General features: G+C 58.2%; 1 protein-coding gene across 2 annotated transcripts in view; it reads left to right on the top strand.

The window, feature by feature from the left end:
* Nucleotides 1-17,211, top strand: part of PACSIN1 (protein kinase C and casein kinase substrate in neurons 1) — a 55,810-nt gene extending 38,599 nt beyond the window's left edge. For both annotated transcript variants that reach the window (XM_004424247.3, XM_014782803.2), the window contains exons 2-10: nucleotides 8,883-9,008; nucleotides 9,959-10,115; nucleotides 11,292-11,527; nucleotides 11,896-12,051; nucleotides 12,147-12,322; nucleotides 12,746-12,866; nucleotides 12,965-13,092; nucleotides 13,742-13,929; nucleotides 14,418-17,211. In XM_004424247.3, the coding sequence (XP_004424304.1) occupies nucleotides 8,946-9,008; nucleotides 9,959-10,115; nucleotides 11,292-11,527; nucleotides 11,896-12,051; nucleotides 12,147-12,322; nucleotides 12,746-12,866; nucleotides 12,965-13,092; nucleotides 13,742-13,929; nucleotides 14,418-14,527 (1,335 nt within the window). In that variant the 5' untranslated portion in view covers nucleotides 8,883-8,945 and the 3' untranslated portion in view covers nucleotides 14,528-17,211. The remainder of the gene's footprint in view (nucleotides 1-8,882; nucleotides 9,009-9,958; nucleotides 10,116-11,291; nucleotides 11,528-11,895; nucleotides 12,052-12,146; nucleotides 12,323-12,745; nucleotides 12,867-12,964; nucleotides 13,093-13,741; nucleotides 13,930-14,417) is intronic.
* Nucleotides 17,212-17,985: the final 774 nt, after the last annotated feature.

Genomic DNA, 17,985 nt, shown 5'->3' on the forward strand with positions numbered 1-17,985 from the left:
GAGAGGCTGACATGGCTTGGTTCATTTCTGCAACTGATGGTTGCACCTGCTGAGTATTAGGCACAGGGGCCTCCCACTTTGGGATTAAGAGCCTGAGAGGTGAGAGGGCAGGTCTTGGGATGGCAGGAGCAGGGTGGGGACATAGATCTGCCCAGGAGCCGGCAGCCAAGAACCCCGTGTACATTGTCGCTGTCTCGCCCTGCTTCTCGGAACCCCGTCGCCCTGCTGCCCACCAGGGCCTGGGACCGGCGCTGGCGTCCGCCCTGCTTCGCCTCCTGCAGCTGCGCCTGCCCCATCCCGGCCAGAACAGGGGGCTGCTGAGGCCTGGGGGCAGTTCATTTGGCAGGAGCTGGAAGGGGCTGTCCCTGGCCCTCCTCCCCCACCCCTGGCCTGCCTTCTCTAGGCCACATTCCCCCTCGCCTTTTTTCTGTCCCACGTGTCCCTGGGGTCTGTCTTTGCTTGCTCTGTCTCTCTCCTACACTCTGTTGCCCCCAGACTCTGGGGCAATGAGCCCACCGGAATGGCCTCCTGGGGTACATTTCCCAACCACACCCCATCACACCCAGTGGGCCCACCTGCCTACAAGCCAGGTCGGGGCCCCAGCCTCCCCGCAGCAGCCTTCCTCATGTCAGCGGGAGCTGAAGCGAGGCCCCAGGAGCACTCAGAGGCCTGGGCTCAGCCAGGGGGCTGGGGCCCAGGACTGGAGGAATAATTCAGCCCCAGGCTGGCCCCTCCTCACATGCCCCCCAATACAGGAGTTCTGGGGGAGAGAGGAGACGTCTCCATTTGGCTCTGAATGGGCATCTCAGGGCTCCAAAACTGAGCTCCCATCTCCCCCAAATTGTTCCTCCCACCGTGCTCCCATCTCGGGAAACAGCCCCCCACCTGCCAGCTGCTCAGGCCCAAACCCCAAGCCATCCTGACTCTTTCTCCCTCTCACTCTCACATCCAAACCATCTCACAGTAGTTCCAGACCCCAACCGCTTCCCCCTGCGTGCAGCATCACTACCATCTTCTCTCACCTGGAGAATGGCAGCTGCCTGCCAGCAGGTTCCCCGTCCTCCTTGCCCCACTGTGGTCTGCTTCCCCCAGCAGCCAGGGATCCCTTAAAACCTAAGCCAGATCACTTCCCACCTCTTCTCAAACCCCGCAGTGGCTCCCATCTCACTCGGTGTGGGAAAAGTCACAGGCCTCACTCTGACCTACCAGGCCCCATGTGATCTGCATCCTCCCCCAGCCTCCCTGACCTCACCCTCCCTTCTCCCCTCACTCACGTGACCCCCTTGTTGTGGCAGCCACACTTCCGCCTCAGGGTCTTTGCACTGGCTCTTCCCTCTGCCTGCCTGCTCTGCCCCCAGATATCTGCAGGCCCCCTCCCTCACCCCCTTCAGGTCTTTGCTCAAATGTCACTTCTGAGAATGGCCTCCTCTGACCATCCTGTGTAAGACAGCGTCACTCCGAGCCCCGCCGTCCCTCCCTGTCCCCTTCCCTGCCTTATTCTCCGTAGCCCTGTCACCTTCTAATACATGCGCTCATACACTTAGTCATCTGGTTTGTTGTCTGTCTAGGCCTTCTAGAATGTCAGCTCCATGAGGACAGGGAATTTCCTGTCTCGCTCACTGCTGTAGCCCAGAGCTGCACCGCAGGGATCAGGGCTGCAATTGAAAGCCAGGAGTCTCTGCCTGGGTGGCTGGCCCTCTGCGTCTGTGCTGTAATGGGGGGCCTGTGACTCGGCCCTCAAGGAGGGGGGATCCAATGCCCCTCTGGCTGGGCAGTTAGCCCAGGGGCGTCGGGTTGGACAGGACGTCCTGCATGGACCGGGCCATGCATCTTGCCTTTTTCTGTGCTAGCCTTAACAAAATGGCTAGACTGGGGGGCTTAAACAACAGACATTTATTTCTTATGGTTCTGGAGGTTGCAAGTCCAAGATCAAGGTGCCAGCCTACTGGGTCCCTGGTGAGGCCTCTCATCCTGGCTTGCAGACGGCTGCCCTCCCGCTGTGTCCTCATGTGGCCTTTCTTCAGAGCAGTGCGTGTACTTCTCTCTTCCTCCTCTTATAAGGACACTGATCCTAGTGGATTAGAACCTCACCCTTATGACCTCATTTAACCTCAGTTACCTCCTGAAAGCCCTGTCTCCAGATACAGTCACACTGCGGGGTAGAGCATCAACATATGAATTGGGGGGACACAATTCAGTCCTTACCCAAGGTCTGTGGGGTGTAAGCCCAGAGGGGAGAAGGAGGTGTGAGGTCATCCAGAGAGATGAGTCTCCTGTTTGGAAAGCTCTGTGGCTGTGGGAGGCACGGGTAACAAGACCTGTAAGAATCATCACAGTTAACATGGTGCTTCCTGTCACTGGCTACTCATCTTGTCCTCACACCAACTCCATGGGTAGGTGGTATCGTCACCTGCATTTTGCAGGCGAGGAAACTGAGGCACAGAGAGTTTAAGCAATTTGCCAGTCACACAGCCAGTAAGTGGCAAAGCCGGGACTTGAATCCAGTTGTTCTGGCCCCACGGCAGTGCTCCTGACTAGTCTGCTCTCAGTGCTAACCTGGCGGGAGTGTCTGTGCGTGTCGGGAGGGCAGGTTGCCACCCTGATCCAGCAAGACAGGGTTTATGGCAGAGGGTGACTAGGAACCACACCAGCGTGTGGGGGTGAGGTAGGTGAGGGCTGGGATATTCAGGGAAGGCTTCTAGGAGGAGGTGGGACTGAGCTGGCCCTTGAAGGGAAGCAGGGTTATTTTGGGGAGAGGTGGGTGATTGGGGGGAGGACGGCATGCACTGCAGGCAGGGGGAGGGCGTGAGCAGAGGAGCAGAGGCTGGAATGAGCCTGGGGTGCATGTCAGGGGGAGGAGTGGAGCACAGCACCTTACAGCTAACCTGGACCCTTCTGGCTGCATCTGAAGCCCCAGCAGAGGCTGGTAAGAGTCCTCGTGTGGCCCCAAGTCAGGTGTGGTGAGCCCGTCCGTCTCTGGGTGAGGCGAGGAGCAGGGGGGCTGCTGGGAGTGTTGGTGGGACCTGAGACCCACCCTGGGTTGGGGGGCCAGCTCTGGCTTCCCCATGGCCCTTCCCAGGTTTGAGCTGAGCCGGTCCCTTAGGCCAAGAGGGCTGGGGTGACCCCTACGGAGTGCTGGCTCTGGACCAGGCACCTGGGAGGAAGGGGCAGGGGAGGGACTCACCTCTGGGTCTGTATCTGACTCTGCCTTCTCACTGCTGTGTGACTTTGGACAAGTCACTTAACCTCTCTGAGTCTCAGATAAGGCGGGGAAGTCACCACCCATCTCAATGGGTTGTCATGAGGATTAGAAATAAAGTATATGTAGAGGCTGGCACATCCCAGGTACTCAAAAATGGTTGTCTTAGTTGATATAAAGGGAGAGTGAAGAGAGGGATAATGTAACAGCCCGAGGCTGTGGATGCCTCTTCTGTCTGCATGCCGTGAGATCCCTAAGGAGGGAGGGCACCATCTGGAGGGCAGAATCATCATGGGGGATCAGGGAGGATGAGGCCCTGGAACTGGACCCTGAGGGTCGACCAAGAGGAGAGGAAGGGGATGCCAGGAGAATCCAGGGAAACAGAGGACAGGTGGGATCTGGGACCCCCTCTTGTGGGATTCTAGCTCTTGGTTATATCACCGTCATTATCAACATTTGAACACCTACTGTGTGTGGGTGACTGTGTTTGGCTCTGGAGTACAGAATTCAGTGTTTCTGTTATTTAATGAATAAATGTTCCAGAAGGTCCTTGGCATTCATTCATTCAACAAATGTGTATCATATTTATGTATTGTATAGTATTTACTTACTATGTGCCAGGCATTGGTCTGGATGCTGGAAATACCAGAGAACCAGACAGACAAAAATTGCTGACCTTACGGAGCTGACATTCTAGTGGGAGGGGAAGACACTAAACATGATGAATACTGTAATGTTAAGAGCCTGTCACATGGTGGCAAGTACTGTGGGTAATAATAAAGTGAGGAAAGGGAGGGGAGTGCTGGAGGTGGAAAAGGATTGCAAGTTTAAATGGGGCAAGGCCAGGACATTTGAGCAGAGCTGGAAATCTGGGATGGGGACTATTCCAGCAGGTCCAAAGGCCCTGGGGTTAGAACAGCAGGGAAATCAGTGGAGCTAGAGGAGAGTGAGAGTGGTGGAAGGTGACGGTAGAGGGGTGAGGGGTGGGACAGCAGGTCACGCAGGGCCTCTCGGCAAGGAGTTGGACTCTTGCTCTGAAATGGGAGCCACAGGAGGATTCTGAGTAGGGCAACGGTGGGATGTGACTTAGGTGTCCCCACTTCCCTCTGGCTGCTGTGTGGGGAGCAGACTGGGGCTGGAGGGAGACAAACAAGGTCAGAGGCGGGAAGACCAGTGAAGAGGGAGGGGATAGGGGCTGGGACCAGGGTGGTGGAAAGTCGACCTCAGGATCTGCTAATGGACTGGGCCGGGTGGGAGGAGAACGAGGCACTGGGGTCAGAGGCCTGTGGTTGTTAGTGACTGAAGACACAGGAGTCCACTCTGCGCCGTCCACGCCAGGCCTGCCCTCTCTGGGCTCGCCCTCTTCATTCTCTGTCCCTGCTGCAGGCCAGGGGGAGGCAGACCACGACCAGGGCCCCTGCCCTCCGGGGTCTGTGAGAGGCAGTGCAGCAGGCCTGGGGCCTGAGGGCAGCACCTTTCACCCTGGGGTTCCTTTCTCCCTAAAGGAGAGGTGAAGGCCAGGACGAACACGGGACATTTCCACAGTGGTCTGTGTTTTTCAAAAAAGAGCTACTACTCTTTTATCATTTGATCTTCCAAAGAAACTCAAGTATTTTTTCCACCATACCTGTTAGAAAACTGAGGCCCAGCTGAAGGGGCTTGGCCAAGATCTCACCAGCAGGGGGTAGGCTGGAGCCAGGGTCCCAGGCCCCCCCGTTCTGCAGGCCGAGGGCTACACTGTCCTCATGGGAAGAGAGGCCTGGCACCTCCCCAGGCTCCACAGAGAGGGCCCACCCTGCAATGGGACCACCCCCCACTACAACAGCGATGGTGACAAATGGGTAATGAGAGCTGGCAAACTCTTTCCGTCATGTCTCAGCCTCGGGGCTCCCGTCTACAGTGTGGGGTGATAACAGCACCCACCTCACAGGGTTCTCGTGGGGATTGGATGAGTTAAGACATGTGAACAGTCCTTGGCGGCAAGTGTGTGCTCCATAACTGCCAGCTATCGTTATTCATGATAAAGGGCTTTGAGGGCCGCAGAAAGTCGGATGGGCCTTGTGCCCATTTGATGGGTTGACGAAAGCTGAGTGTACCGGGCCTGCCCATGGGGAGTGGCAGATACCAGCCACACCAGCCTCCTGGCTCTGAGAAGTGCAGGTTTTCCGTGATGGCAGCTCCTGACTGCCATTCAGGAAGGAATTGAGAGCACTTGGTAAGAATTAAGCCTCCCCCGTGCCCCCAGGGTGGGGGTGTGGGGCTGATTTGGAGGAGGTGGGGGCAGGGTGGGATGGGGGGTCTGGTTGTGTGGTGCTGGGGGGCTCACACGCCCCCTCCCACATCCACTCCCTGAGCCAATTCTGTGTGGGCACAGCCCTGGTCTGGAGTGGACTGGACTCGCATTGTCCCCTCTAATTCTTTTTTTTTTTTTTTAAAGATTTTATTTATTTTATTTTTTCCCCCCAAAGCCCCAGTGGATAGTTGTATGTCGTAGCTGCACATCCTTCTAGTTGCTGTATGTGGGACTCAGCCTCAGGATGAACGGAGAAGTGGTGCCTCGATGCACACCCGGGATCCAAACCCGGGCCACCAGCATCGCAGCGCGCGCACTTAACCACCAAGCCACAGGGCCGGCCCTGTCCCCTCTAATTCTTAAATTGGGTCTTATCATCCTCATTTCACAGCAAGGTCCAGGGAGGCCATGTGAATTGCCCAAGGCCACACAGCAGTTTGGTGGCCGAGCAGGGACCCCAAGGCTACAGCTATTTTCACTACACATGCTACCTCTGCTGGGGGCCCGGGAGACCCGGTACCTGCCTGCACTGAGGGAGGGACCACAGCAAGTCCACCCTCCCTGGGTCTGGACAAGGTGGAGAGTGGTCTCCACCATTGTGCGTTCTCTTCTAGCCTGACATGCTAGGTCTTAGCTGCACTGTCCCCTCCTTCCATGCTTCGAGTGCACCCTTGGCTCTCCTCCAACACAAGCTGGAGGGTTTTAAAAAATATGCAGTTTATGCACACAAGGCAAAATTTAAAAGGCACAAAAGGACCTACAGTGAAAAATCTCCCTCCCACCCCATCCCCCAGCCACCCAGTTCCCTGAAGGCAACCACCATTACCAGCTTTCCAAAAATATTCCCTGCTAACATATTTCCCCCCATACAAATGGCAGCATCACAGCCACACTGTTCTGCACCTTGCTCGTTTTGTTTTAGTGGCATGGCTTGGGGACAGTTCCATTCAGGACCAGAGCATTCCGTTGCAGGCCTGCACCATAATTTACTTAACCAGTCCCTGGACGGGCATCTGGGTTGTTTCCAGCCTTTGGCTTTTACAAGCAGTGCTGCAGTAAATGAAATTGGGCGTCCTCAGTTCGCCCAGCTGGCTGGAAGGTAAATTCTTGGGAGCGGGGCTGTTGGGAGAAGGATGTGTACCTCTGCAGTGGCGGGAGAGAGCACCAAGTCGCCCCACTGAGGTTGTGTCTGGTCACTTCCCCACTACCAGGGGTGGGTTCGCCCTTCACTCCCATGAGGAAATGTCCCTACCCTCCACCCTGCTCCTGCCCCCACCGCCAGCCCGCTGACAAGCTGTACGTTATGAGGACCCCAAAGAGCAGAGTTCTCTGTGACTTCAAGGGTTCTGGACCGGGCTCTGGCCCCAGGGATTCTCACCTAAGCTGGCTGAAAGTCCTTCATCAAATATCCCTGCCTTTTACTTCTCCATGCCTAAATTCAAAGTGGTCTTTATGAAGCGAGTACTGCTTTATAAGTGAAAAGTGCCAAATTAAGAAGAAAAAAATTGAGACTCTTTTCTTGTCCCTTGATGAAATCCAGTCACCCTTTCTCTCACTCACCCCGACTGTGAATGAGTTTGTGGGAGTTTGTCTGAGGTTTTGCTAAGGGGAAAGGAACAAAGTATATTTAGTGCTTGAGAGAATCAAAGAGGCAATACTGGGTTATTACTGGGAAAAGAGCACTAGCCCCTGGACAGATGGAGAGACTGAGGCCAGAGAGGGGGAGGGACATTCTTGACCAGCGATCCCCACACGTTGGTACCATCTGCTCTGAGCCTGAGGGCTAGCTACTGGTGAGGGGTGGGGGTCCGCTGGACCCCCAGTTTGGGCTGAATCCTGCAGAGGCTAGCCCTCACCCAGCGTCCTCATTGGTCAGGGTTCATAGTCCTCTACAGTGCAGAGGCAGCAAGGTGTCCCCTGATTGTCCCTTGCCTGTCCTCTGCTGGAGGCTGGCAGCTCCTAGTGGGGTCAGGCCCGGCCTGGACTCGCTGCCCCTTTGAAGACCAGGCCCCTGGCCCTCTGGGTCCTGTCTCCTGACTACTGAGCCATTCTTGCCTGAGGTGGCAGCAAGGCCTGGGTGGGGGATGGGAGGAGGGCAGTGCCCCCTCCAGCCCTGAGGCAGCACACTGCCTACATTGGCCAGCCATGATGCTAGCCGACAGATCCAGGGCACACACAGCTGCCTGATACTCACACAGATCGCGGTGGTCTGAGCTGTGGGCCAGGAAGCTGCATGTCCAGGACTCATAGGAGACATGTAAGTGGTTAATGGAGGCTTTTTTTTTTTTTGTGAGGAAGATCAGCCCTGAGCTAACATCCGTGCTAATCCTCCTCTTTTTGCTGAGGAAGACCGGCTCTGAGCTAACATCTATTGCCAATCTTCCTCCTTTTTTTTCCCCAAAGCCCCAGTAGATAGCTGTATGTCATAGTTGCACATCCTTCTAGTTGCTGTATGTGGGATGTGGCCTCAGAAGCGGTGCGTCGGTGCGCGCCCGGGATCCGAACCCCGGCCGCCAGTAGCGGAGCGCGCACACTTAACCGCTAAGCCACGGGGCCGGCCCGTTAATGGAGGCTTTTGAGGCTGGGTACCAGGGCAGTCAGAAGGGCATTTACAGAGGCCCGGCAGCTCAGAGAACTGAGGAGGCACTCAGCCTGGGCCAGAGGTGGGAGGGGGCCCTGCTGCCAGCTTCCCAGGGGGTTTGGGTCCAAGCTCCAGGTGGGGGGTTCAGGGAGGATCTGGAGGCAAGACCAGGGACTCTGCGTTGGGTGGGGGAGCTGAGGAGGGTGTTTTGGGCCTGGCGCAAGGATCCAGCTGGGTCAGAGTGGGCAGTGATGAGGTGGGCAGAGAAGCCAGCAAGGGTTCACTGAGCCCCAGTGCCAGGCCCTGGGGAGGGGCTGCAGGACCTGCATGCAGATGGGCCTGACTGCTGGCTCTGAGGAGCTGTGTGTGTCTACGGAGCAAACCGCAGATTTAGATAAAGCAAATATGCAACTTCTAACTTCTAACTTCTGGCCCCAACTTCTAGCTCTATGAGTCCAGGAGCACAAAACAGTTGCCGGCACCATGGCTCTGGTGGTGGGGGCAGGCTTCGGAGAAGAAGTGCCCACGTGGGAGCAGGAGCACGGATTTGGGGGAGGGAGGAAGGAGAGGGTATAGAGTGAAGGGCTCTTGGAGGACAGAAGGGGAGGTGGGCACGAGGGGTACTAGGGGTGAATCTTGGGGTCACCCTAGGGATGGTGAGCCAGTCCCTGGGCAGGAAGTCCCCATCCCGATGCGAGGCTCATGCCTGCGGAGCCCTCATCCCCACAGCAAGTTGGGGCCCCAGGCTTGGAATGGGGCCCACGGGGGCTCTTCCCTCATCTCCAGGGATCTCTCTCCTGCCCTCCCAGCATATGAGCAGCCCAGCTTGGTGACCACTGCTCCACAACTGTCCATCCCCCCACGGCCACACCATGTCCGGCTCCTACGATGAGGCCTCACTAGCTCCAGAGGAGACCACCGACAGCTTCTGGGAGGTGAGGCTTCGATGTTCCCCAGGTCCTGGGGACCAGACAGCCTGGCCATGTGGAGGACTAGGCTCCCACCCACCCCATGACCTCAAGCCTTACTCCCCAGCCCCTTGGCCCCTCCAAAACCCTATGTCTAATGGGCAGTGGTAGCCATAAAGGGGGGGAAAATGACTGCCCACTGAATCTGGAGCCCCTCTGCCCCACAGCTGCCCCTGGAGAGATCCTGCAGTCTTTCATAATGTGGAACAGGCCCTCTTGACCCTCTGCTCTGGGGGCCCTAGCTTAGACTCCTGGCATTCACACAGGCAGGCATGCACTTGACAGTGTACATAGCCTTTCACAGCTGAAGTGAAGTGGGCAGGGGGTCGAGCATGGGTCACAGAGAAGTGGGGTAAGTCCTGAGAGCCCCACAGCAACATAGTGGTGGAGACCAGACTAGAAGCCAGGATTTCAGGAGCCTCCCAAAATATCTGAGACCCAGAAAAACATTTTTTCTGTTGGCTTCCAAAACCCAAAGAGAAAACTGCCAAATCTAAATTAATAAGTGTTTAATGAGATGTCTGCAAAACATAATATTATGTCAAGAAGCTGCAGCTCAACTCAACGCTTATATGACTCTATATAAATATAATAGATTTAGCTCACAAGAACAAAATGAACAATTCATTCTAGTCCAAGTCCAAATTATAAAAATCCTTACACATTTTGTGGCAGCGAGGAAATTACGTTTAAAATGGGATGGAGGAGTGTGCAGACGGTGGGATGCGATGCAGGGTGCCGAGGCCTCGGAAAGTGGGAGGGTCCGGAGGCCCAGTGCGTCCCCGCGTGGCGGCGAAGCGGTGAAGGGTGGGAGAGGGCGGTGGGGATGGACGCGGCGGGTGCCCCCTGCAGGGCGGCGGGCGGCGGGGCAGGAGGCGGGGAGCTCGCGGGAGTCGCGCTCGCTGCTTGGCCGCCAGGTGGGGAACTACAAGCGGACGGTGAAGCGCATCGATGACGGGCACCGCCTGTGCAACGACCTGATGAACTGCGTGCAGGAGCGCGCCAAGATCGAGAAGGCGTACGCGCAGCAGCTCACCGACTGGGCCAAGCGCTGGCGCCAGCTCATCGAGAAAGGTGCGCCGCACCCCCACCCCTGGCGCGCACCCCAGGCTCACCAGCCCCCGACTGTCTGGGTCTGGGGAGTGCCAGCCACCGGGATGCGCCTGCATCCTTCAGCCACGGGGCCTCCGCGGGCGCTGTCCCCACACCTGCGTTCTTCCCCTCCCAGACCAAGCCAGGCCTCCCTGTCTCTGTTCAACTCTACTTTGTACAATTTTAGGTTGGATTAAAAAACCCCACAACTTTTTATTTTGAAATAATTTAAATTTAGAGACAATTTGCAAGAATAGTACACAGAACTATATACCCCTCACCCAGATTCACCAGTTAACATTTTACCACGTTAGTTTTCTCACTTTCTCTCTATTTATATGCATATTTTTTCTGAACCATGTAAGTTCGAGACATGTCCCTTCTTCCTGACTTCTTGGTATATCTCCTGAGAGAACATTTGCTTACGTAACCATAGTTCAGCTATCAAATTCAGGACACTTAATATGGCCCATATACAAATTTTATTATAGCACTTGTTTATGCTGGCCCAGGATCCAATCCAGAATCTCATATTGCATGTAGTTGTCATGTCTCTAGATTCCTTTAATCTAGAAGAGTTTCAAGTTGGGGTTTACATGTATTGGTTAATGTTTTTCTCTTCCACTAGACTCTAAACGCCATGAGGGCAGGGGCTTGGCCCATAATGCCTAGCACAGTGCCTGGCCCAGAGTTGATGCCCAGGCTACAGACGAACAAATGACTGTGGAATGTTTGGTCCCAGTGGCCTCCTGGCATCTGTCACCAGTTGGTTCTTCAATTTTACCTTCAGCCCATATTCCTGGAGCGCCTATTGTATGCCTGCTGCTGTGCTGGGCTTGTGAGAGCTCATTGGGTCCAGGCTGCCCACTATGGGGCTCACAAGCTGATAGGGGAGACAGGGAGTAGGCACAGAGGCAGATGCTATAAGAAGAATTCAGTGAGGGCTGTAGGCTGAGGTGTGTGACGATAGAGCAGTCAGAGGCTTCCTGGAGGCGGTGGCTATACTTGGGCCCTGGGAGATAAAACTATAGGGAGAGCAGAGGCGGGCATTTTTGCTGCCATGGGAGGTATGGGGAAAACCTCAGAGAAAGGAGGCATGAGGGGGGCCTCTGGGCAGGGGGTGATGAGGGCCTGGTGACCCCGTGGTCATTTCTCCAGGCCCACAGTATGGCAGCCTGGAGCGGGCCTGGGGTGCCATGATGACGGAGGCAGACAAGGTGAGCGAATTGCACCAAGAGATGAAGAACAGCCTGCTGAACGAGGACCTGGAGAAGGTCAAGAACTGGCAGAAGGACGCCTATCACAAGCAGATCATGGGCGGCTTCAAGGAGACCAAGGAGGCTGAAGATGGCTTCCGGAAGGCCCAGAAGCCCTGGGCCAAGAAGATGAAGGAGGTGCCCGGTGGGCGGCTGCCGCAGATGGGGCGAGGGTGGGCGGCCTAGCCCAGAGGGCACTTTGATCAGAAGGAGGGGTCCAGAGTGCTCTGCCCACAGGGGAGCAGCACTGCCTTCCACTCCACAGATGGGGCAGGCTCCGCAGTGTCCAGCGGGAGGGTGTCCACAGGGGCAGCAGGCAGTGCCTTGCAGGGAAGCATCCACAGAAGGGTGGGCCCTGCTCCCAAATGCCTGGACCTGGGGCTGCGTCCCTTCTGCCTCTGAAGACCGTGTGCTCACAGCTCCGGGCAGGTGGGGGGAGTTGATGAGTGACCACGTTCGCTCCTGCTTACAAGTAGGAGCCCCGCCCCGTGCCCCTCTCCCCACAGCTGGAGGCAGCCAAGAAGGCCTACCATCTGGCCTGCAAAGAGGAGAAGCTGGCCGTGACTCGGGAGATGAATAGCAAGACGGAGCAGTCGGTCACCCCCGAGCAGCAGAAGAAGCTACAGGACAAAGTGGACAAGTGCAAGCAGGATGTGCAGAAGGTGCCGGCCAGCCGGGCCCCGAGCGCCCCTGGAGTGGGTGGTGGCTGGGAGCTGCAGGCCTGGGGCTCACGCTCGCTTTGCCCTGGTGCCCGTAGACGCAGGAGAAGTATGAGAAGGTGCTGGACGACGTGGGCAAGACCACACCCCAGTACATGGAGGGCATGGAGCAGGTGTTTGAACAGTGCCAGCAATTTGAGGAAAAGCGGCTAGTCTTCCTCAAGGAGGTGCTGCTGGACATGAAACGTCACCTCAACCTCGCTGAGAATAACAGGTACCTGGCGTGGCAGCGTGGTGGGCACACGCACGGGCAGCAGAGGGTAGGACGGGTGTGCAGGGCATCCCCGGTGGCCCTGTGTTATAGTGACAGAAGCAGGGAGGGAGGCAGAGCCGTAGGGGCCAAGAGGGAAGAGGCTGCAAAAGCAGTGGCTGCCTGGGTACAAGCTGACGCACAGTAGGTACTCAAGATACATGCTTGGACGGATGGGTGAGTGGCTAAGGTGAGGATGGAGAAGGGTGCCCGCTGCGCCTGCCCGGGGCCGTCCACACGGAGATTGCTTCCTGGGACGCCCGCCTGATTCCTAGCTGGGGGGCACGCCAGCACCCTGGTCCGTTGAGTAGGCTCCAGCCCTCACCGAGGACAGGAAGGGGCCATGGTGCATCTTGCCCCCCAGCTCCCCATCTCCCCTGTGCACAGCTATGTCCACGTGTACCGGGAGCTGGAGCAGGCCATCCGAGGGGCCGACGCCCAGGACGACCTCAGGTGGTTCCGCAGCACCAGCGGCCCTGGCATGCCCATGAACTGGCCCCAGTTTGAGGTGAGGAGGTGTGGGGATGGGGAAGGGGAGTCTGAAAAGCTGGGAAGGGGCCTCAGGGGGCAGCCCCCCAGACTGACTGCTCCCCTGGCGCCCACCAGGAGTGGAACCCAGATCTCCCTCACACCACCACCAAGAAGGAGAAACAGCCTAAGAAAGCAGAGGGGGTGACGCTGACCAATGCCACTGGGGTAGCGGAGTCCACATCCCAGGCTGGGGACCGTGGCAGGTGAGTGCCTCCTAAGGAGCTTCCTGGGGCCAGAGGGGCCCACACACTGGGGCAGCAGAGTGTTACCTCAGGAGACAAGAAATGATCTAAATCCCAGCAACCTCGTGCTCCTCTCAGAGACAATGGCAGCTAATCCTTTGAGAGCACCTACTGTGTGCCAGGCACTGTTCTAAGCATTTTCCGTATATTAACTCATAGAAGCCTCCCAGCACTCTGAGAAGTGTGTAAATATTCCCATTTTACAGATGGACAAACTGAAACCCAGAGAGGTTAAGTGACTTGTCCAAGGTCACACAGCTAGTTAGTAAGCCTCAGGGCCACGATATGATGCCCAAGAGGTCTGGCTCCAGAATCCTCACTATTAACCACTAGGTTGTACTGCCGCTCTCAGACGAGCCGTCAGAGGTTCTCTGGGTTCCCCTTCAGCACCCCCTCACTCAAGGGCTGAGTAATAATGCTAATAGTCCTGCCTCACGTCTGTTTAAAGAGCTGTCAATAAGTCACTGGCCCTGGACCCCCCTTTACAAGGCCCATGCCTGCTCCAGCCTTGGTGGAATTTGGGGTTGGGAGGGTTTTGGTTGGTAGGAGGGGGCAGCCCTAGGGACGTGGTGGAAGGCAGTTCATGCTGGGTCCTCTCTCTGCGTCTCAGCGTTAGCAGCTACGACCGGGGCCAGCCTTATGCCACCGAGTGGTCGGACGACGAGAGCGGGAACCCATTTGGAGGCAGTGAGGCCAACGGGGGCTCCAACCCCTTCGAGGACGACGCCAAGGGAGTGCGTGTGCGGGCGCTCTACGACTACGACGGGCAGGAGCAGGATGAGCTCAGCTTCAAGGCTGGTACGGAGGGCGGGGCGTCCGAGCCCGGCGTGGGGCGGGGCCTGGTGCGTGGGCGGGGCCACAACCTGGAGGGTGACCTGTGCGGCGGGGCCAAGAGTCGAATTGCAGGGCAAAGGCAGGGCCTGAGAGTGGCAGCTGGGTGCCAGGGGCGGAGTCTGGATCTGCAATTTGGGTGGGCGGGGCGGGGACATGGATTGGGGGCGGGGCCTGGGGGCAGGGGATGCCACGAGGACGGACAGGACCGGGGAAATGAAGCTGGAGGCGGGGCCTGGCTTTGAGTGCAGGGCCGGGCCCCAGATGAGATGTGTGTCCTGGGGCAGCACGTGGGTGTCTGGGTGTGGCTGGGGCTGGTCTCCGGGGGCGGGCATTGGGGCAGGGGTGGGCACTGGGATGGGCCCAGCATAATAGTAGATATGGAGGGCAGTGTGGGGCTGGGGGTCACCCCTCTCTGAGCCCCTGTCAGTGAGCTCCCCTGTGTCCCCTTCTAGGAGATGAGCTCACCAAGCTGGGCGAGGAGGATGAGCAGGGTTGGTGCCGCGGGCGGCTGGACAGCGGGCAGCTGGGCCTCTATCCCGCCAACTACGTGGAGGCCATCTAGCTGCCCTGCTCCCCTCCCCACTTCCCCTCCGTCCTCGCCCACCCCTCCCCTTCCTGTCCACTCTTGTCCCCCTCCCTTTGCCATAGAGTTCCAGACATATTTTCCGATCAAGCTTTTATTTTTTTAAAAGTCAAAACAGAAGAAAACAAAAAATAGAAAGAGACAGAGCATTTGCAGGGCCGCCTGGAGGCCAGGGTGGTGGGACTCTGGTGAGGGCCCCAGGATAGGTGAGGGTCTTAGGACTTAGCCCAACAGAGACATCACCACATCTGCCCTTCAGATCCGGCCAAAGAGTCTCCTGAGCCCTGAGGGATGTCTCCTGGACCCCTCTGTCCCACCTTGCTCCCCCAGCCCACTCCTCCCCACCCAGGCTACCAGCACCTGCCCCCTCCTCTGGGCCTGGTCTCCTGACCTCTTCCTCCTGCCCCACCCAACTCCCCTTCCACCACCTGCTCTCAAAGGCGCCCCCTCCAGACCCTGAGAAGGGGGCCTCCCAGTCCTTGGTCTTCCACTTTGCCCAGGGGAGTGCCCTTCTTCTCCTGGCCTCACCCCTCAGGACCAGTGGGGCTGGAGGAGGAATGGCCACCCTCCTCTCCCATGGCCCCTAGACTCCCCCAGACACGAGAAGAGGCGAGCGGAGTCCGTGACAGTGTCGCTGGGTGTAGGAGGGGGAGTGAAGGGGGAGCAGGCCCTCAGCCCTCCCACCGCCAGGCTCAGCTGAGGGACCAAGGCCCTGCTGGGGCCCTTCTTTCCAGCTGTCATCACTGGGCACAGGCTTTTCCTTGGAGCCACACCCCTCTGTCCCTTGCAGAGACCCTGCCCCTCTCATAAATCCTCAGGCGGCGGGGCGGGGCCCCACAGCCCAGGGCAAAGCCAGCAACAGTAGCAGCCTCCTCCCATTTCCTGGGGAGGAGGGCATCTTGCCCACCCACCCCACCTCCCCCCATGTCCATCTCAAACCACAGACTCACTAGGCTCAGCCAAGCCTCCATGAGACCCAGCTTTGTGGCCTCCCACCCCTCTCTCCCCTTCTTTGGCCCGCCTGGGGAGACACTGCGGGGCCCATGGGAGCGTCCAGCCTGGGACCAGCAGGTGAAAGCCTGCAGCCAATGGGAGAGGCACGGGTTTGGCAGGAGGGAGGAGCCCTGGCCTCAGGAGCAGGACAGTCACCAGGTCTTTCTTCCTTGTCCCTTTCCCCCCAACCCTAGCCCTAGCCCCTGGAGCAACATTCCCCCTGCTGGCAGCCCTGCCATATCACCAAGCCTGGGTCCCCGTTAAAGGACTTTGGGGGGTGGGAGGAGGCAGAGGCCTGCCCAGAGCAGGAGCGTTTCCTCTGGTTGGTGGAAGAAAGTGGTGCTGGGTACTAAGTATCAGTACCCCAGGAGAGGGCGCAGGGTGTGAGCCAGGCAGGACAAGACCCCCAGAGGCGGGGAATGGCTGGAAGAGGAGTCTCCTGGAACCTCTGGGGTGAGGCCCCGAGATTTCCTGCAGCACTAGGTGACCTTCAGGGCTGAAGCCACTTCTGGGCCTCGGGACTGCAGACACCCTCCATCTCCCACAGCTCCTGGCCCCCTGGGCCTCCAGGTAGAGGCAGTGTGATACTGTCACCCCTCAGTCCTCCCTTGCTCCCTGCTTCTTCTCCCAATAGCCCACTGTTAGGAGGTCGTGGACCCCAGCCTCAAGGCCCCGACCCTGCTGTGTGGCCACAGGATCCTGGCAGACTCTGGCAGGGGCCTGAGCTGGGGCAGGCCTCCCTCAGGGCCAGGGGAGTTGGGGAGTGGGGACAATGGCACCCCCAGGGACAGGCAGACTCCCCCCAGCATCCCCTTTCTTGTCACTGCTCTCTGGGCCTCTGCTGCAGCCTGAGCTGTGCCCGAAGCCCCTCAGAGCCTGAGGCAAGATTTTGGAAGCCCTCAGACTCCAGAACAAAAGCCCCTCAGCCTCCCCCCAGGCAGGAGCTGGGGTTAGGGGCCTCGGCCCCTCACCCCGTACCCTTGAAAGGCAGGAAGCAGGCACCTGCACCTTGGGGCCTGGGCTCCCCCTCTCTGTGCCAGTGGCTTCCCGGCACATGGGGAGGGGCTGTGGCCCTGGCTGGACCCCAGGCCTGTCCCCCTCAGCACTCTAGTTGCCCACTCTGGGGCAAGGACTCAAAACCCCATTCATTCTGAGCAACCATCTCCACGGCCCCATTTGGGACCACTCTCTCTTGGTCCCCAGGCTCCTCAGGACCCTGGAGTGGGAGGGTCTCCCACCTGACAGTCCCCTGAGCTCCGGGGCCCAGCCCCACCTGTCAGTGCTGGTGTCAGGGCACTCAACACCCAGTGGGGGGGCCACGCCCCTCACCGTGCCCACTGCCTCCTGTAGCCCCTGCCCCACCCTTGATGCTGCACGGGCCCGCCCTGTGGGGCTCAGCGACTAAAGTGTTTTGTCCCCATTCACCACCGTTCTGCGGCCTGGCTCTGCCACACCCGCCGTCTGCCGCCCTAGGCTTCTGACTCCATTAGTCCGACACTTGTGAAACTCCGAGAAGTGCTGTGGTCTCAGCAATGCACCTGTTTTGTACATGACTGTGTAATTTAAAGGTATATAAATACAAATATATATATCTGTAAGTTGTGATTGTATGACTGTGGATAAAATCCAGAACTGTGTCAACCTGGCTGGACCGTGTTGTCTTGAGTCATGTGTCTTCCGAGCCCTGAGAGTTGCCTGTGGTCGGGATGTCTGTCGGGAGGTGGGGCCCAGCACAACTTGGTGCTGTCCTGGCTGGTCACCAGCGGCTGGAGGACTGAGGGCTGGCCCCTTCACCTTCCAGAGCCCAGGGCCTGTCTGTACAGAGAGGGTTACATGAGCTGCTCTCTGAGGCTCTTGAGCTGTGGCCTTTAGGGTCCCGGGTGCTTGACTGACCAAGAGAGCTTGGGTATTTGGGGTCCCAAACTCACGGTTCAAGGGTGAATTTGACCCCCAAAGAGGTTTCAGTTTTTAAGGCAAAATTCTAAAAGTGACTGCTGAGGCCTGTGTTTCCCGGTAGTCCACAGTCCCAGGCTCCCTATGGTGTGACATCAGGCCCTGCAACCCTTCCCTGTGTCTTGCCTGCATTTCTGTGTGGGACCCCTGGGAGGGCTCCTCCAGGAGCGTTTCTCAGGGGAGGGGGCAGGACCGGGGTTCTGGGCGCTCAACTCTGTTCTGCCAGGCCCAGGCCCAGCCCCTGCCCAGGCCCAGCTCCTGCCCCAGCTTCCCCGCCCCCGGCGGGATATCTCCTGGGACAGGGCAGGAGTCCCAGGTCCAGTCCCCGTTCTGCCATCAGCTCCCTGTGTCCCCACCCCATCCCCACCGGGGCGTCAGCTTCCTGCTGGTTAGATGTCTCTCGGAGGCCCCTCTGGCCCCCGCCCCGGCAGCCCGGCAGGCCCCACACAAACCCACTACTCAAGGCAAATCTACTACTGTCTCCTCACCTC

The sequence above is a fragment of the Ceratotherium simum genome, chromosome 13, assembly GCF_057802395.1.
Source record: "Ceratotherium simum simum isolate JZ-2026a chromosome 13, ASM5780239v1, whole genome shotgun sequence".
In the NCBI taxonomy this organism is placed as follows: domain Eukaryota; kingdom Metazoa; phylum Chordata; class Mammalia; order Perissodactyla; family Rhinocerotidae; genus Ceratotherium; species Ceratotherium simum.